General features: G+C 37.8%; 1 protein-coding gene across 6 annotated transcripts in view; it reads right to left on the bottom strand.

Annotated features, from left to right (window-relative positions):
* The window catches only part of ANKRD17 (ankyrin repeat domain 17), a 177527-nt gene that overhangs the window by 143749 nt on the left and 12260 nt on the right, over positions 1-21518 (bottom strand). The window contains exon 1 of one of the 6 annotated variants that reach the window (XM_059668963.1): positions 812-962. The exons of the other annotated variants lie outside the window; for them this stretch is intronic. Coding sequence (XP_059524946.1) covers positions 812-865 — 54 coding nt within the window. The 5' untranslated portion in view covers positions 866-962. Of the gene's footprint in view, positions 1-811; positions 963-21518 lie in introns of those variants that run through there. 6 annotated transcript variants of the gene reach the window in all.

Genomic DNA, 21518 nt, shown 5'->3' with positions numbered 1-21518 from the left:
GAACCTTACAAGGTATAGATAAGAAAATGGGTTTTAAATATCTATACCTATAAATACAAATGTTTGATAATATACTACACATCCAAGGCCAAAACCAATTATAGTTTCCCTTAGACACATATTTCTTTGAATTGATTTATACTCAAATAGGTTCTTATAAAATTGATACAACTAGGGAAAAGAGAAAACATAATTCAAAATTCTTATAACTCAAAATGTAAGTCTTCCTGGGAGCTCTGAAGGTTTAGTGCCTTACATTTTAGGATCCTTTACTTTTTATTTACTAATTTATTTTATAATACTCAAAGTCACATGAAAAATCTAGAACTAGATTGATATGCATATATGCTTATTTTCACCCCCAAAACTAAAATAACCAGCAGTTTTTAATAGTTAACTGCAAGCAGAGCTTTAGGCTTAGATATGTAAATGAATTCTAAGACATATGATACTAAACCTACTCAAAGCTTCTTTTCAGACCCCACCTTTTAATGAGTTAATCTAAAGGTCACCACAAGCACAGGCTTTTATTAAGTCCCAGGCCTGCTCTCTTTTTTAAAATTTCTTATCAAAAATATATCTCACAATTTATGAAACATGAAGTTTTAACAAAATAATTCCAAACTTGTTTAGTAAACACATGAATCAGATTGCCACATTCTCACACGGAGTAAGGTCTGACTGTATCTTGCTTTTATGCTCTGCCTCTCTTTGCTCTCTCCTCTAATCTATTCATCTGAAAAATAATTCCGTCAGATAGATTTCTTTGTTTAGATTTCAACTTTCATTTCATTTACAAATCTAGCCCTACCTCAAGAATGTCTTCTAGAACATATGCTTCCATTTCAGCCGCTGTCTCCACCATGTTTTATCAAACTGCCATGTTTCTTACTGCACTATGATTAGATCATTGCCAGCAGGAACACTCCTCTGTGTCAGCAAGGGAACAGGAAATGGAATGTTCTATTACATGCCTAAAGCAGCTTAGCTGTTCACTAGCCAGGCATCTACCAAAAGAGCAGGGGGTGACTCACTGTGTATTTTTTAAAGATACAGACGCTCTATTCCAAAGCAAACTTCGGGCAAGTAATTTTAACAGACAAAATTGATAAAGTCTCTCATTTTATCATTTTAAAAATAAAAATCTTAAAATTCCAAAAGACATCATTATATATATATTTTTAAAAGCTATTTAACACGCCTGGCTTCCTGGTTGAACAAAAGAGGTTGAAGTGGGTTACGTAGTAATTTGTCCTTAGTAAAGCCTTGTAGTAAAATTAATGGCTGTATTAAATACTCAAAGGAGGCAAGGTAATACCAAGTTAGGAATTTGCTAATGCATTATATAACATATATACTGCAGATGTTGACATGAGGGTGTCAAAAATAACTATCTTAATGTAAATGTTTTTTAAATGGTAAACTGGTTTTCTATAAACTAATCTATTTGAAAATATCTAAGAGAATGAGATTAACATTCAACTAATTTACAATTATTAAAGCAAGACATAACACATGGTCATATTCATTTTCTAGAAATGCGTTTAACTTCATTTAATAACCAAAGACATGCTCCCCCCCGCATCATAAATATTACAAGAGACTAAAATATTTCAGATAACCAAAATTCAGAAACATTGAATCTGGACATTCAAGAGCAAATAAAGTGAGTGAGTGAAGTAGAGCCAATTTATATTACATTCATTATTGTAACTGCTCCTCAGTTTAGAAAAATTTGTTACTTTGTCAAATTTCTTCCCTATGTAATCTGAAATATTAAAAAATTCAGTAAGAATGATGTTTTATGCTCTTATGGGCATTAATAAAATAACCCTGCACTTGTAAGAGTGCCACATAAACAACTGAATTTTAATGTGCAGATTAACCAATCTAATTTTAATTCTAAAGTGAAGAGTTCTTCTGGTCTAAAATTTCCCAAACACACACACACACACACACACACACACACACACACACACACACGTGCGCGGGGAAAAAGAAAAGGAAAAAATAATTTTTAAAACTGAAGAAAAAAATTAGAGGGAGCTATTAACACATACGGCCAAGTCTATGCTGAGAAAGATGATATGAATGACATTGCCAATAATGCCTTCCCCAAAGTAACACCGTGTTTTAATAGAAAGAGATTTTATAGTTCTCTTGGGCCTTAATTTATTAATCTGTAAAATGAGGTAACATTCATTCAACATGAAATATGTACTGTTTATCAGAACATGTTCAAGGTACAGTAAATAAGACATAATTTCTTCTTACAGGTTTGTATTAAGATCAAATGAGATAAAGTATCTACTACTCAGGTTCTGATATTAGGAGGCACCCGTACTGTGTCAGGCAATATGTGTTTTATTTTGTTTTTAAATATATTTTTATTGATTTGAGAGAGAAAGGAAGGGAGAGAAATAGAGAGATAGAAACACTGCTGAGAAGCATCGATCAGCTGCCTCCTGCATGCCCCCCTACTAGGGATCAAGCCTGCAGCCTGAACATGTGCCCTGACCATGGTTCATAGGTAGACAGACACTCAACCACTGAGCCATACTGGCTAGGCAGGCAATATGTATATTTTTTCATAAATGCTATTTAACCCTTACAATAACCCTAAAGGATAGTTTAAAAGAACAATAGCATTAATAGTTACATTTTGCTTACTATATGCCATACGCCATTGTATTTACTCATTTAATACTCACAACTACCCTAAAAGAAAGGAAGGTACTATTATTATTATCTCTATGCTACATATATAGAAACTGAGGCACAGAGAGGTTAAGTAACTTACCCAACTTACTCCTTAGCTAATTAAATTGAGAAGCTAACATCTGAATCCAAGCCGTTGGTTCCAGAGTCCATCCATCTGCTATACTTCCTCCAGGTGATATTATCCCTATTTTACAGATGAGGAAATCTAGTCTCAGACAGTACACACAGTTATATAGCAGAGTTGGGATTTACCCAAGAACAATTTGACTCCAAAGCTGTGTGAAATTAATGGAAAACAAATGACATTAAAAATGTTTTCCTTCAGACTATGTATAATGCTTATGTGTGGGTATGTCTGGCATTTGGAGTGTTCTCAAACAAAATAATTTCCAATGTAATGACCTAGCTTACAAAGAATTAGCAAACTGATTTCCTGCCTTCCGGGTCAATTATTTTATGCTTCAAATAAACTGCTTCATCCTTACACTAAGAGAAGTCATCAATAAAGTTTCTCTTTTCTTAAACCTTCCTCTAACATAAACAAGCAAAGATAGGTTTGAGTTCAAAGAATTCTCATGTTGGAGCAATCATTTCCCATAAGCCAAAAGTAGGTTTTCCAATGTTATATGACAAGAAACCCAGCACGCTAGGCTCAAGTCAATCAAACCACTCACTCTCGCCTTCCCTTCTGTTCTAGGATCATTAAGGATGCTTATATTTTCTGACATTTACTGTTAAGTTTCTTTCTTTCTTTCTTTCTTACCAATAAATATGTGATTATGGCTTTTCTACAGAATTATGGGTGTTTATATACCATCTGCCATCTCTTTCCCTTATCAGAGCAGAAGCTTGATGAAAGTAGGCAACACTTTGTTAAGCTATATATATAGGCAGTAGTCTCTGGCACAGGCCAGGAACTTCAGTATTTGTTGAATAAATAACAAATGTATGAATAAAGGAATCATTTGATATCCAGTAATCTATCCTAATTCCTTTTAAATTATTTTATGAGAATAATTTCTAATGACAAAAACATTTGTTCTGTGACTACTACCTATAGGTCACAATAAGAAATAGTCACTATAAGCAGAATTTATATTTCAGAATTTTGTAATTCTTTGTTATACAACAAATTAAGTATTTCCTCTTAATTTTATTTTCTGGTCCTTTTTGTTAATATGATGACCTATGCCACAGCATAAGATACTATGGGCACATGGATGTGAAAGAAGATTCATATACTCTGCCTTAAAACCCTACATTTTGGCCCAGCTGGTGTTGCTCAGGGGTTGAGCCTCAATCTATGAACTTGGAGGTCAAGGTTTGATTCCAGGTTAGGACACAAGCCCAGCGGGCTCGATCCCCAATAAGGGTTGTGAAGGAGGCAGCCAATCAATGATTCTCTCTCATCATTGATGTTTCTCTCTCTCTCCCTCTCCCTTCCTCTCTGAACTAAAAAACAAAAACAAAAAAAGACGCTACATTTTAAAAGTGAGCCACCTTCCATTTCATTTGCAGACCAAAATAACCTGTTTTTCCATTTGCCTAAAACGGATTTCAGTGTTACAAGATCTTTTATTTATGCTGATGGAAAAAGCATTAAAGGTAAATAGTTAACACTAACAGTTACTCAAATACAAACCAATCCTATATAATAAAAGGGTAATACAGTAGGTCCTCGGGTTACGTCATAATGCGATTTTCGCCTCAAGTTGGAACCCACCTACGTAAGCACCTACATCACTAACATGGAGCACATACACAGCAGTAATGAAGTGAAACAGTAAAAAAAATTTAAAAGAAAGATAACAATTCCTGACTTTTATTTGTGGTGAGTAAATAATAAAAAACATAAAGCATATATGTACATACATCAAAATGACGGAACTTTTTTTTTCTGATAAATACTGTAAATGGGAGATGGCGACGTAACCACGAAACAACATACGTCAAGTCCTACATAACCTGAGGATTGCCTATATGCAAATTGATCCTAACGGTGGAACGACCAGGAATGACCGGTCACTATGATGATCACTGACCACCAGGGGGCAGACGCTCAATGCAGAAGCTGTCCCTGGTGGTCAGTGTGCTCCCACAGGGGGAGCTCTGCTCAGCCACAGCCGGACTGATGGCTGTGAGCACAGCAGCAGTGGCAGGAACCTCTCCCGCCTCCTCGGCAGTGCTAAGGATATTCCGGGCTCCCAGAGGGATGTCTGACTGCCAGTTTAGGCCTGATACCCCGGGGAGCAGGCCTAAATTGAGGAAGGGAGAGGGAGAAAGAGAGAAACATCAATGATGGGAGAGCATCATTGATCGGCATCCCCGAGGGCTCCCGGGCTGCCAGAGGAATGTCTGACCCCTGGGAGCAGGCCTAAGCCAGCAGGTGGATATCCCCTGAGGGGTCTTGGACTGCAAGAAGGCAGAGGCTGGGCTGAGGAACCTGCCCCCGCCCCCCACCAAGGGCACGAATTTTCATGCACCAGGCCTCTAGTACATCTATAATAATAAAAGTGTAATATGCAAATCAACCAAACAGCAGAACAGCGGAATGACCATCCGACGACCATGCTATGACACCCACTGGTGCCAGCCCAGCCAAGGCAGGTGAGATGCGATTGGTTGGGGGCTCGGCCATAGTCCCATGATCACCCTGCAGAGAGAAGCCCAGGCCACCGGCTGGTGGGGCAATCGATCAATCAGGGGGCTCCATGATCACCCCAAAGAGGGAGGCCCAGGCCACTTACCGGTGGGCTGTGGCGGGTGGGCGTGATCTCCCACTGTGGGGGCGATCAATTGTGGAGCCCTGGCCGGGTGGGCAGGGCCTACCTCTTTGGGGCAATTGATGGTGGAGTCCCACAATCGATGGCCCCACAGAGGGAGGCCCAGGTTACCCAGTTGTGGTGCTGCAGCGGGTGGGCAGGGACTCTCTCTGCGGGGGCGATCAATTGTGGGGCCCTGGCTGGGTGGGCGGGGCCTACCTCTTTGGGGTGAACAATGGCGGGGCTTCCTGAGTGCATGAATTTCGTGCACCTGACCTCTAGTATATAAATAACTTAAATCATAAAATAAAATATTAAAATAAGAAGATTCAAATGTCCAAACTGAAGAGAAAAGCCTGCTATAAAAAAGGAGGGGAAAGGACAGAAAAAGCTCGATAAAGGAATCCTCTAAAATTTACTACTTTATTTAGGACCAGCACAGGGTTTTTGAACAAGGAACAAGAAAAACTAAACACACACACACAAACAGAAATGTATTAACAAGCAAGCAACCCTATTTTGTAAGATTTAACATTTTGTTGATGTTTATTCCTCCACATAAAACTTTTTTAGTCAAAAATTCTTGTAAAAGAGTTCTGTTCCCATCAATTTTTTTTCAATTTAGGGAAAGATAAGACTTTTCAAAATCTACATTTTCAAACAAGGACAGATAATCGGTCGTAGGAAAAATGTAATGATTTCACCTACCTACAAAAAAACGAAGTCTGAACCCACTTCACCTCTCAAACTAAATGTATGAAGTATAGTCATTACTTTATAGTATCTATTTTTCTCTTTTTACTCTGTAAATTATATTTTAGAAGAAATATGAATCCCGACTGTAAAACAGCCTGGATGAAATATAAATGAGATAGAGGTATTAAAGGGTTAAACAAAAATTAAATTAAAAGGCTAATAAAATCTGGTCAAATTTCTGAAAGCCCATACATTTACCAAACAACACTATCTCCAAGATTTTACCTTTTATTTTTCCTGAATCAATCATGCCATAATATGATTGAGGGCTCTAAATACATGCCTAATGTAGCACAGTAATATTCTTTCATTATCTCCACAGTAATTATGGTTTTTATCTATAAAGTAATACATTCTCCTGAAAAAATTATACAGACCTAGAAACCCAACTTCTCACACTGCTAAAAGACAATACTAATTAGTATATTCTTCCAGAAATAACCTACATATATGAAGCATATCTTAGTGTAAATTGTTTTTATACAAATGGAAGCATATTAAGCATATTTCTCTGGATTCCTATTTTTAAAATTTAATACTCCATAATTGCTTCAAATCAGCACATGTACATTAGATCTCTTTGAGTTTGATAGATGCTTAAATTTTCACTGAAGAGTTGTACTACAATTTATTTAATCAGTTCCCCACTGACGGGCACTTGCGTTGCTTCTAACATTTCATAATGCTGCAATGAACAGGCCTAATGAAAGGGGACATACCTTGCCCATGCCTCAATATTACTTACTGTATAGTAAATTTCTTGATGGGTATATGTATTTAAAATGTTATTAAATTACCCTCTAAACAGCTTGAACTAATGTATACTCTGACAGTGAAGAAAAAAGACTGCCTGCTTCCCTAAAAATATTAAGTATTAATGATACAATTCTATTTAAAAACCCAGCTCAGGAAACAGCATCAGTTTTAAAACATGTATCTAGACTAATTTTTAGCTCCTCATCATTTCCATTTTTCAAGAAATCTCAAGTGAAAGTTTACCTCCTCTCACCTTTTAACCCCCAAAAAATCACATAAATTCATTCTCTGACAGATTAAGAGCTTCAATTTTTTTTTTAAGCCACAATGCAGACTCTATGTATACGTATGTGGGTGGAGAAGAGAGAATAAGAAGACAAATGGTATGTCTGCAAAAAAAAAAAAATCTACTTCTGCTAAAATAAAATTCCAGTTGGGTTTAGTGGGTTTTTTAATTTAAGAGTAAATTTTAAAGTTTCTGCCAGAATATAGCATTCTAAAGATCGAGAATTCTTTGTGTATATTCTCACTAAAGTAAATAAAATATTGTATTGTTGGATATACTGACTTGCTTATCTTCCACATTTATTTCATACTATTCACTTTTAAAGTATAAAATTCTAAAGTAATCCTTCCAAAATCAAATGTATACTAAGAGGACAGGTACACATAAGCAGTGTTTATTAACATAAAGATCCCTAAACAGTTTCTAGATATATATCCCAGATCTAATTTTGATAATATTTAAAAACAATGATTAAACTTTCACCAGAACCTTCAAAATCAATGTTAACAGTTGGACACTCTTTTAGATACCTGTAGGAATAACTAAAAGACTTAGGTAACAAAGAATTAATAATATATAAAACTATAACTTCATAAATAAAATAATACAGAGGCCATCACATAGTATATTCTTATTTTTTTTTCCATCACGTAGTATATTCTAAATGTGAGGTTAGGTGTGAATCTATAATAATAAAAAGGTAATATGCTAATTAGACCAGACGTCTTCTGGACGTCCTTCCTGATGAAGCCAGGGCCAAAGGGAAGCTAGCCCGGGTCCCGCGTGCCTGCAGGCGGCCGGAGAAGGGAAGCAGCTTGGGTCCTGGGTGCCTGCTGGTGGCCAGAGGAGGAAAGCCCGGGTCCCAGGTGCCACAGGGAAGCCGGTGCCAGCAGCCGAGGTCCCAGGTGCCAGAGGAAAGCTGGTGCTGGCAGACGGGGGAAGGAAGGCCTACTCTTGCACAAATTTTCATGCATCAGGCCTCTAGTTTTTTTATAATAATTTACTTAATTGCTTAAAATTTTTCTCAAGGCTAGCATTATTATAAGCCCTAGTAAACTCTTTTTTAAAGATCATTTTTTTAAATATATTTTATTGATTTTTTTACAGATAGGAAGGGAGAGAGATAGTTAGAAACATTGATGAAAGAGAAACATCAATCAGCTGCCTCCTGCACACCCCCCACCAGGGATGTGCCCACAACCAAGGTACATGCCCTTGACCAGAATCGAACCTGGGACCCTTCAGTCCGCAGGCTGACGCTCTATCCACCGAGCCAAACCGGCTAGGGCTTTAAAGATCACTATTATTTTTCATCATTCATTTATAATACAAACAAGGGGCCCAGTGCACAAATTCATGCACCTTGCAAGGAACTGCGGGCCATGTGGCTGCAGTGGGCACAGGGGCAGGTCTCAGTCCATCCTCTGCGCCCCCACCTGGCCCCTCCCGCCATGGCCCCTGGTCCCCTGTCAGCAGCCCCGCTACAGCCGCTGCTGCTCCTATGCGCTGATGGCACTGGCCTCGTTCACACCCGCTGATGGCACCGAGCAATTGGGGCTGGCGCCAGGCGCGGGCAGCAGATGCAAGTGGGGCCAGCACTAGCAGCAGGTGTGAGTGCCAGGAGGGACCGTGGCGCACAGGAGCAAAGAATTTTCAGTAACTACCAGAAGCTCATCCCGATGACAGCGACCAGCGCCCTACCTTGGTCTGGTGCCCCCTGCTCACTTACTCCACCATCCTGCCGGCGGCCGACCATGTTCCTGTTCTCGGCTTAAAGAACTTTTATTTACAGATGTGAAGACTTTGTGATGTATTTTCTATACCTCTTTAATTTTCTGTTTTATTCCAGATTTTTTTGTTGTTGCACATGCAGAGTTCCTTTTTAGTTCCAAATCAACAAATCAATCTTCATTCATGTTAAATTGTTATTTAGCCTTGTGGTCGGCAAACTGCGGCTCACAAGCCACATGCAGCTCTTTGGCCCCTTGAGTGTGGCTCTTCCACAAAATAGCACCTGCGGGCGCACACGTACAGTGCAATTGAAACTTCGTGGCCCATGCACACAAGTTGGTATTTTGTGGAAGAGCCACAGTCAAGGGGCCAAAGAGCCACATGTGGCTCGTGAGCAACGGTTTGCCGAACCACAGTTTGCCAACCACTGATTTAACCCATCCATTACATTTTTTCTTTATAATTTTCTAAATCTTTTCTGGTTCTCTGCCCCCTTTCCAGTGAAACTTTGATTAATCATTACAACACATTCTTAAATCTTAAATGAAATACAATTGTACTTTTTCTTTGAAGTTTTCTTCTGAATTATATGAGGTCAATTGTTCTTTTATTATCTTAGTCCTCTTCCATTGTGATTCTCCTCAATTGTCTGATTATCCCTGTTTATACTGGTACACAAAAGATTACTTTAGAGAGTACAGGAAGCCAATGTGGGCTTTCTCTGAGGTTGTTCAGGTTTATTTTCCCAGTTGGAAGTGTAGTACTTAAATGGAAATGTATACTATTTAAACAGACAGGGCATATGGATAAGCAGATACCACAGAAGAAGGCACACTTTCTATCTTCTTCAAAATTTCTGGTCCTCTAATGGTACCTGTAGTGGACTATGAACTGTAATTTTATTGTTCAACATGCTTTTCCCCCGACCCCTTTTTCTTTCACATATTCTCTCTTGTCTGTAGGAAAAATATTCTCTGTGATTTGGGTGGGGTGAGTCTTTCCAACCACCATAGGGATGGCCACATGAAGGTACCTGAACATGAAGTTGAGCTTGCTAGGTACCGCCAAAATTGTTTTTTCTCTGGAGTAGCATGCTTTAGTGCTTCTGCTTCTCTCAGGTTCCAACATCTCAGTAGCTGTCCTACTCAACTGTTGGTCTATTTTGTTAAGAGATCAGATCTTAGACTTCAGGCCCAAGGACAGGCATCAATGCTACTGGAGCTGTTTAACTGTAGAAAGGGCAGGAAGGAGGCCCACCTAACCTAGCACTTTGAATTCTTTTAAAAATTCTTGATTATTACCCAACTAGTGGCCCGGTGCACAAAATCCGTGCATGGGGGAGGGGGTGTCCCTCAGCCCAGCCTGCACCCTCTCTAATCTGGGACCCCTCGGGGGATGTCCAACTGGCAGCAATCCGGGACCGCTGACTCCTAACCGCTCACCTGCCTGCCTGCCTGATCACCCCTAACCACTCTGCCTGCTGGCCTGCTCGCTCCCAACTACCCCCCTCCCGCCAGCCTGCTCACCCCCAATTGCCCCCCCCACTGGCCTGCTCACCCCCAACTACCCTCCCCCACCAGCCTGCTCACCCCCAATTGCCCCCCCACTGGCCTGCTCACCCCCAACTGCCCCCCACTGCTGGCCTGCTGGCCCCCAACTGGCCCCCCTGCCAGCCTGATCACCCCCAACTGCCCTTCCCTCCTGGCCTGATCGCCCCTAACCGATTCTGCCTCAACCCCGCCCACCATGGCTTTGTCCGGAAGGACATCTGGAAGGTCTCCCAGTCTAATTAGCATATTACCCTTTTATTAGTTTAAATAGATTGCCCGCTACTGTTCTTTGTATTTGTTGATTCCAAGCATGGAGCCTTTCCAAGATTCTCCTAGGAAAACCTGAGCTTAACTCTGTTATCTTGGGTTCCAGTTTCCTCTAAGATTTTTCTGTTAATCCATTCCTGTGAACTTTCTATCTTCAAAATTTCTGGTCCTCTGATGAACTATAATTTTACTGCTCAACATGTTTTTTTCCCTACCCCCTTTTCTAGTCACATAATCCCTCTTGTCTGTAGGAAAAATATTCCATGTGATTTGGGTGATGATTCTTTCCAACTACCATAGGGGTGACCACATGACCCATGTCTGGCTAGAATACCCCACCCTCTCTCCTTTGCAGCCATCTTTGCCTGGCTGAAAATAAAGTTAATACAGAAGGAAAGACTAAAAATATTGAAAGAAAAACAGTACTGATGACATTATTCAAATCTGGATTTATTCATGTTTAAGTTGGATCTTCACCTCTCCTTCCCCACACACATGCAAATATACATTAAAGTTACAGAGCTAATGAGGTCCTTTTTCTCCTCTTTGTAGTAGATTGACTAATATAATAATATCTGTTCCTGCTTTCCGAACTGTAATTAAATTGAATCTTTAAGCAATATCAGTGGGACGTTCAAAAGAAAGGGAAGGAAAAGAAATTTGGTTTCCTGACCAAGTAGTTCAGATGGTTAGAACATCATTCAGATACACCAAGGTTGTGGGTTTGATCTCCAGTCAGGGCACATTCAGAAAACAACAATTGAATAAATAAGCAGAACAACAAATCCATGTTTCTTTCTTTCTCTCTCTCTCTCTCTCTCTCTCTCTCTCTCTCCCCTTCCTCTCTCTAAAATCAATAAATGACATGCACACACAAAAAACCAAAATTTGCTCAATCTACTGTATTTAAAAGAAAAGTTAGGGCAGTAACTGTAAAATAAACCTGAAAAAATGAAATTAAAGCTTTATAGTTTGATGTTAAACATATAGTGAATAAATAGATGTAAACTTTATTATAAGTACATCTTATCATTACATAAGGTAGTCTTCATACCACTGGGGGGGGAGCAAATATAAAATATAATTCTCTCTTAATTAGTTCTTTTCTGAGGCAAGATTACAAAGAGAATGAAGAAGGGAAGGTTGTCTAGAGATTGAAAATTTTCTAATCTACTATTACCCAAAAAACCCCCACTTTGAATGGTTATGCAGTGGCAATCCCTGGAAGAAAAAATCCGTTAACTATTGGTGTGATTATTGGGACATAGGTAGGGAAAAGGTTGTTTAATTTTTAATTTTGGAGCTGATAAAAAGCACAAAGGTCACTGAACTCCTCAATGAATAAAATGAAATCCAGTAATCTTCACCTGAGATTCATAATCCATGGTTCATAAACCTATGCCTCAAGAATTCTATAACCCTCCTGAAACAATTTATAAAATGCTCTATGTATATATTTAAGTACATTTGGGGGGGGGGGGTAGGAGGGAGAACAGTTCCATAATTTTCATTAGAATCTAACTAAAATCCACGACCTAAAAAAGGTAAAGAAAACTGTTCCTGACTGCAAAAAAACTCCAATGACAACTTCATTCAAGAATTATAAATGACGCCCTAAACAGTTTGGCTCAGTGGATAGAGCGTCGGCCTGTGGACTGAAGGGTCCCAGGTTCGATTCTTGTCAAGGGCATGTACCTTGGTTGCAGGCACATCCCCAGTAGGGGGTGTGCAGGAGGCAGCTGATCGATGTTTCTAACTCTCTATCCCTTTCCCTTCCTCTCTGTAAAAATCAATAAAATATATTTAAAGAAAGAAAGAATTATAAGTGACAAATCCAGAAAAATATCTAAGTAATGAATAATACCCAGACAACACTGTCAGAAAAAAATTATTGATATCAACATGAATGAAGAAAATGAAGTTTAGTAACTTTCCAAAGTCACACAGTATTAAAGCAGGATTCAAAAGTAAGTTTCCCAACTTGATTTCAAAGTCTTTCCATACAATGCTTTTTCTAGGAGAAATATTGGTAAGAAAAGAATTGGATTATTTCATAATGACTATAATTTTATATCCAGCACAGAAACTGCCAAGCACTCACATTCCTGGGGTTTAATAAAACTGGAATATGACCCTTCTTCCTAATTGCCCTTTAAGATTTTCAGGGAAACTTCTGCTTCTGGTGGTGAGGTCAGGAGGACCTTAGTATGTGATTAAGATGAATGAATCTTATTAATGTTCAAGACTGCCTAAACTAAATGAATGGGACCTCTTGTAAGCAAAGTTGTCCTTTGGACTCCACAAAATACAAAATGAAGTTGCTCATGCACGTAAGACAAAAAACTTACACTTAAGTGGTAATAATCCTGGAACGTTACAATGGCTGAAAACCTTGTACATACTAAGGCACATTCACAACTTAAAACATATCCCAATACTTAGATCTAGTCAAGAGAACTTAAGTACTAGAGCTTGGGTTGGAGCTAGCAAGTTGGACTGAATGGTAGAGAGGATTTTATACTATGAGGTGGTTATATAGGGGCAGAGTAAGAAAAGAAAAGTATAAAAGGAACAAGTGAAAGAATAATCCACAGCAAATTAGGTTCTGAGATTTAGAAAAGAGCATGGTCTAATCTTTCCTTTGATACTTGGCCATTTTATCTAGAACCACAGAATCATCTACTAAGTCTATAGCAGAGAAGTCACAGAAATATGATTTGCTTCATAATAAACATTTTCAACATGTTTATCTCTTTTTCCTATTAATCTTATCTGTCACTCTATCTTTATGATAAAGTACTATACATTTTTAATTTCTGGGGGAATTTATAAACATATTCTATTTAAATACTAAAGATCTAATAAATCCAGAATATAATCCTAAAAGGGCATCTATCCCACACAACTATCACTTGTGAAATCTTCATTACAGAATCCCACTCGCTATACTAACATTGGCTCCACCTAAAATAAATTAACCCAAATGTACAATTACAGCTAAAGAGATTTATTAGCTATCTATAAATTCAATAAAAAACTCAAATTAAATGGAATTGGGATGAAAAAAAACTATATTTTTCTAAATTACAGATTTTTAATTTTATTTTTTAGAAATAGCCACACACCTTACTAATCAGTAACCCCACTTTCACTCTCCATTGTTCCTCATATTTCAGTTTTAAGTTCTTTATGGAAACCCTTAGTTTAAAAATGTTTCATATATTATCTCATTAACCCCTCCAAAAGAAGGTATTCTTATGTCCCTTTTATGTGAGGTTCTAAGATTCAGCCTGCATATCATACGTACTTGACAGCCTGAATTAAGAGATGTAACAGGTCTAAAACAGCATTCTTCTTAATTCACATTTTTGAGAACTTACTATAAAAGAGGTCTTCTACAAGATACATACTTTGAGTTGATGTTCCAGAAAAGGTGAAAAATAGTACACCATTCACTCATAGTCTATGAAATCCATTTCAAGATCAATCACATGAATTTTTCTCAATGGATGGGATTAGTAAAACAAAATGTAACAGAACAGAGCAACAAAATTAGCCACACTCTGCTAAAGTTCTGTTTTGTTTTGTTTTGTTTTGTTTTGGGAGGGTGTTATAATCTGGTGTTCTAACTAACTCTTAAAATGTTCCAGGATTATTACCACTTAAGTGTAATGATCTAGAGGCAGAACCTAAATGAAAGTAAGATGTCATTCACAAAGATCTATAAAGAGGACCTAGATGCAAGATGAAATGAGCTAGTGAACTCTATTAACTCACACAAATCATATTCCTTGAGCAAATACCAGGAAGCCATAAAAAATAGCAAGGAGGCCCTCACCGGTTTGGCTCAGTGGATAGAGCATCGACCTGCGGACTGAAGGGTCCCAGGTTCGATTCCGGCCAAGGGCATGTACCTTGGTTGCGGGCACGTACCTTGGTTGCGGGCACATCCCCAGTAGGAGGTGTGCAGGAGGCAACTGATCGATGTTTCTCTCTTATCAATGTTTCTAACTCTCTATCCCTCTCTCTTCCTCTCTGTAAAAAAAAAAAAAAAAAAATCAATGAAATATATTTTTGAAAACAAGAGAAAAAATATCAAGGAGGCAGTGGATTTCAAGAATTAAAAAAGCAGACTTTGATGTTGCCAACCGTTCATGTTTTATTTCATCATTTCTGTGACCTTGATCAAGTTATTCTTTGCCTTGATTTTTTAACTATAAAATATGGACAATAATATTATCTTAGAGTTGTCATAAAATTAAATGAGTTACTATATGTAAAGCAATTATAACTTGCGGGCATATGGTTAGCATTCATGAGAGTATTAGTTATTAAAATATTAGTTATTAAGGTTATAATTACCCTATTTGCTAAGTGTTATGAACACCCAGGAAAGAAGTTATATTTTATCTGGTACTTTAGAGACAAATTAGCAGTCAAAGGAGAATAACATTGCCCAGTCAGTGTTGCTCAGTGATTGAGCATCGACCCATGTACCAGGAGGTCACCGGGTTTGATTCCCGGTCAGGGCATATGCCCGGGTTGCAGGATTGATCTCCATCAGGGGACAGCCGATAGATGTTGATGTTTCTCTCTCATCAATGCTTCTATCTCTCCCTCTCCCTTCCTCTCTTTAAAATCAATAAAAACATATTAAAAAAAAAAAAAAAGAATCCTCAGGACTTAAAAAAAAAAGACAGTGACATCCAGAGAAAATAAATACTAACAGGGCTTGAAAGCTGACATTAGACCTAGCACATCCTAAACCAGGGGTGGGCAAACTTTTTGACTCGAGGGCCACAATGGGTTCTTAAACTGGACCGGAGGGCCGGAACAAAAGCATGGATGGAGTGTTTGTGTGAACAAATATAAATTCAAAGTAAACATCATTACATAAAAGGGTACGGTCTTTTTTTTTTTTTTTTTTTAGTTTTAGTTTTATTTATTTCAAACGGGCCGGCCCGCGGGCCGTAGTTTGCCCACGGCTGTCCTAAACCATTATGAAACCACTGTAGTTTTTAAAATATGGCACTGACATATATAATAAAATGAGAATTCCAGAAACAGACTAATGCACCTTTGGTCTAGCACTTTCATCACTGGAATGTATCTTTCCAAAATATGGAAATGCATACACAAAGATGAAAGTCAAAAAGAGTCTACGGCAGTATTATTTGTAAAGGCAGAACATTGAGTACAACCAAAACATTGTCTACAAATACTAGATAAAACCAGGAAAATCATGGTATCTGACAAGGTAATCCTGCATAGTCATTAAGAAGATCTAACTATACATGTATTTATATGGGCAGTCTATGATGAGCTATTAATGTAAAAAGAAAGCTTCAGAATATTTTTATCATGACCCCATTTTACACAAAACAAAATTTGTTTACAAAAATATGCATGGGGATATGTGAAAATGCAAAAAATGGGGCATGAAACATATACACTTAAAATCTGTACCTTGGGATAAAAAATAAGGGATATTTCCAATTCTTACTGTTTTTCTTCTTCCACAGTTTACATTTACTACATGTTTAATAAAAACAGAAAAAAATGCAATCTCCCTTTAAGATTCCTCCCACATAAATGAATTAAAATAAGCAGAAATAAAACACCAGTCACACTTTAGTATCATTGCTGCATACTTTAGAATAGGTTTGGTTTAAAAGATCTATCATCCCTATAATAGAATTAAAACTCATCTACCTCAGGTCTTATAGCAGCTCTTTTATTTCATTCAGGCACTGCCTGAATAACAACTGTGTCGGTTTTAAAATATTACCAGTTTATCTGAAATATATTTTTAAAACATGGAAACAAAACTAAAGAACACTGGAATAATAATGCAAAAGAACTAAAACATTATTCATAGAGTTTATAGGTCCTGCCCTAATAGTATTTGTAGAAATGTACAAATCCAAAGACAGCTCACTTAATACTAATCTTAAGGACATTATGCTAAGTGAAATAAGGCAGTCACAAAAAGACAAATACTGTATGATTATACTTCTGCGAGGTATCTAAAAGTAGTCAAATTCATAGAAACAGAAAGCAGAATATGGTTGCCAGGAGTTGTTTAATGGGTATAATGTTTCAGTTCTGCAAGAGAAAATGTTCTGAAGGTCTGTTGCACAACAATAGGAACTGTACATTTATATGGTTAAAATGGTAATTTTATGTGTGTTGCTTATCACAATTAAGTTTTTTAATCATTACAAAAATAAGAGGTATGAACCAAATTACATAAACCGCTTAAAAATCACTAAACTATAAAGAGATCAGATAAAGCACTTGATCAAACTCTTTTCTAACTTCTCCATGGCAAATACAATTTAAAATATAACATGTAAGATTAAGAGTAAATATGATGCATATAAACTGAATCTATAAAGCATAAATCTTTATGAGATGATGTTAGGAAGGAAATTAGTTTCTTCCAATAACTTTGAAAATCTAATATTAAGTGAATAATATTCACAGAAAATACAAATTAAAATGTTAACAAAATCAAATCTAACAGTGTGTTAAAAGAATAATACCATACTAAGTACTTTAAACACATTAATATTAGGAAATGTATTACTACAATTAATTATATAAACAGACTTCATAGAAGAGGGGAAGAAATACCTCTTTCAATAGATCCCAAAAATACATTTGATAGAATTCATTATATATTTCTGATATAATGTAGTAAGCTAATATATGCTAAATTGGTACAAGCTATTTGCATTATACTTAATAGTGACACAACAGAACTCCCAATAAACAAAGGAAAAAAAGACAACCTCTACTACTACTTTTATTTAACATTTAGGGAGTGTTCAAAACTGATGCAATAAAAGAAAAACAAATAAGAGGTATAAATGTTGAAAAAGAGAAAAAAGACAAAATCATTGAGCAGGTTAGAAAAAAACACACCCAGACTAAACTGGCTTAACATGAGAATTCAGTTTAGTGGCCATATACTCAAGATCAATAGGTTCCTATACACCAACTATAACTAATTAAAGAATGTAATGGAAGAAAATATACCATTCAAAATAGCAATAAGGACTACAAAATAATCTAGAATAACCTTCTCAAGAAATGTGTAAAACCTATATGAAAACTATAAAAGTTCATTAAAGATAGATGAAGGGCCTGAAAAAAAAGAGGCATGCCATGTTTGCGGATACATACCTATTTCTTCCCAAATTAATCCAAATTTTAATGTAATTCCAATCAAAATCTCAATGGACATATATTACAGCAATTTACAAAAGCTATCTGACAAACTAAATTTACAATATCCAAAAGTCTTGACGAAGATGATCAATGAGGGAGAACTGCCTTATAAGACATCAAAGCATGCTAACAAATTAGGTTGAACAATATGAAATCACAGATATTTGGTAACTTTTGAGGCACAAAACAAAGCAATTTCAAAATGTTCTAATAACTAAATTGGTACAGACAAAGAAATAAACAAATGGCTGTTAGGAATGTGGGAATGTTAAAACATTGAAATTTCCCACCATCCACAAATCCCTCTGTAAGTGCTAAGAAACAGGGAAGATTCCACAAAGTATATAATACTAATAAAGTTGGCTCACTACAGTTCAGTTTACCCAGTTACGGGCATAAAATGGAAGTGGAGAACTGAGAAAAAGAAGAGGCACTGGGAGGAAACGTTTCTTCCAACAATCCTGGAAAAGAAAGTATTTCTAACTTGAAACCTAAAAGCAGAGTAGAAACAAAGAGCCAAGGGAAGAACATCCCAGAAAGAAAGTAAAAAGACCCCAAGTGAGAAAGTCTGCATGTTCTAAGAACAGAAAGGTCAGAAGGTGACTAAAAGATAGCAAATGAACTGAAAGGGATATAAAATGAGGATAGAACAGTAAGAAGGATCATCCATACAGTATCTTACAAACTAAGGACTCTGGGTTTTATTCTAAGAGCAGGAGAAGTCAAATAACGAGTAATATTTCAGAAAGGTTAGCCTAGTTGCTGCATGAAAAATGAAATATGGAGAGAGAGAGAAGAGAGCTAGGGAAAATTAGGAGGCTACTATGATATTCAAGTAAGGTAATAGCCTGGACTAGGGCAAGAACAGCCAAGATGGAGAGAAGTGGGAAGCTTCACGGTGTATTTTGGAGGTCTTATGTCCAATATCCTTTCCCTTCCCACTCCTGCACCTCACATTTTGGTAATAGAAAAATTCTTTCTTTGGGAAACCATCCCATGAGGCCCAGGTGGAAATGACCTCTCCTAGACAGTGTGGGAAGATATGACCTAGACTAAATATGAGATGAGATGGATTGACTTATTTTAAAGCCACAGGAATAAGTCTACAAGGAGCTGAGCAGAGCTGCTGAAGACAGGAAACACTGAAGCCATCACTCATTCATTCACAGGACTGCCAGGAGTCAGAGCCAACTCAACAGCATGTAACACATAGCCTTAAGCAAAGCATCTTTTTCCTCAGTGACAGTGGCTGGTTCAGGAATGGACACATGAGCCAAGCCAGGCCAATAAGACTGTTTCATAAATGCAGAGTGATTTTTTTTTTCTTGTATTGTTAGCAAAAACAAAAAACAAAACAAAAAACCCACACAATGTAATCCTAGAATTACATCAGCTTAAGACATTATCCCTCAATATCCACACTCCCCCTTTTCTTTCATTAAAACACTTCTCAAGCTCTGGCTGGGTATAATGGTCACATAGCAAAACAAAATCTTAGCTATGGGCATATAACTAAGTTCTGGCCAGTGTAATATAACAAGAACTGGTTTTTTCAATTTCTTGGTTAATTCCTTTAAAAGGAAGCTATCTGTGCTCACCTGTTTCTTATTTCACATGGGCTGGGTATTAGTTTGCGAGGACTGCCACACAAAATACCTAAGGATAAGTGGCTTAAACAACAGAAATTTATTCTCATAGTTCCTGAGGTTAGAAGTCCAAGATCAAGATGTCACCAGGCTTGGTTTCTTCTGAGGACTCTCCTTTTGGCTTGCAGATTACCACCTTCTCAATATGTTCTTCACATGGCCTCGACTCATGTCCAAATTTCCTCTTATAAAGACACCTGTCGAATTGGATTAAGGCCCACCCACATCACCTGATTTAACCTTAATTACCTTTCAAACACTCTATCTCAACATTCAGTCACATTCTGAGATACCAGGGGTTAGGGCTTCAACATGAATTTTGAGGGAAGACAATTTGGCCCATAATTGGCTGAAAAATAGATGTGATACTGGTGAGCCACATAAGACCTTGTAGATGAAGATAACACCCTGAGGCAGAACTGTCCAAAAAGATTTCTGTGATGACAATATTCTATATCTGCACTGTCCGATATGGCAATGACTAGCCACATGTGACTATTTCATTAAAAATAAATAAAATTAAAAATCCAGATCCTCAGTTGTACTAGCCACATTTCAAGAGCTCAATAGCCATATGTGGCTAATGGCTACCACATTGGACAGTACAAGTTAAGGGGTGATGTAACAAAACAGTAGAATCTTAGATCTACGTGACCTGAGGACTATACCCCAGAGCAGTGGTCGGCAAAATGCGGCTCGCGAGCCACATGAGGCTCTTTAGCCCCTTGAGTGTGGCTCTTCCACAAAATGCCACATACGGGCGCGCCTGTACAGTGCGATTGAAACCTAGTGGCCCATGCTTAGAAGTTGATATTTTGTGGAAGAGCCACACTCAAGGGGCCAAAGAGCCACATGTGGCTTAAGAGCCGCATGTGGCTTGCGAGCCGCAGTTTGCCAACCACTGCCCCAGAGTATCACATAATCTATGTTGCGTGAACCACATGTGTTTTAAAGTTTCTCTGTTCAAACAACCAATCCTATACTTTAACAATAGAACAGAAGTGGAGGGCTACTATAACAAATTCCTAAAAACTCTGATAAGGCTTAGAGGACAGGTAGCAAAGAAACATAACTCAGGCTGGAAAGCTAATAACCTCAGTTATGTAGTAGCAAAACATTAAAACTCTTGCCTAGCCGGCATATCACATGACTAACAAAAATGTACCTCTAAGAAAAGCAGTTAGAAAAACTCAGAATACTGGTATGTTCTGGCTATTTAAAGAACAACCAGAAAGATCAATTCAACTAAAAATAAGAAGGTTTTTGCTCTGGCCTGTGTAGCTCAGTAGGTGGGGATCATTCCATGTACTGAAAGGTTGTGGGTTTAATTCCTGGTCAGCGCACATGCCCAGGTTGCAGGTTCAATCCCTGGTCAGGGGTGTGCAGGAGGCAGCCAACCAATGATGCACTCTCACATCGATGTTTCTCTCTTTTCCTCTCTCTCTAAAAATCAATGAACTATTCTTTAAAAAAACAAGTTGACTTAACAAAAATCAGGTTGAGTATTGCTTTTTCACCCTTGATGGTTTTTTGTGTGTCAGCTTGGTTAGGCTAAACCAGTGGTCGGCAAACTGCGGCCCCTTGAGTGTGGCTCTTCCACAAAATACCACGAGCGGGCGTACACGTACAGTGCGACTGAAACTTCGTGGCCACACTCAAGGGGCCAAAGAGCCGCATGTGGCTCGCGAGCTGCAGTTTGCCCAGCACTGGGCTAAACCAAGAAGAAAGGAGAATAGCAGCCATTTTGTAAATACCTTCTCTCAGTTAATCAAATACTAATCTAGGTGCTAATGTGCGGTTGATTTTGCAG

The sequence above is a fragment of the Myotis daubentonii genome, chromosome 1, assembly GCF_963259705.1.
Source record: "Myotis daubentonii chromosome 1, mMyoDau2.1, whole genome shotgun sequence".
NCBI lineage: Eukaryota > Metazoa > Chordata > Mammalia > Chiroptera > Vespertilionidae > Myotis > Myotis daubentonii.
This window is presented reverse-complemented; position numbering and strand designations above follow the sequence as displayed.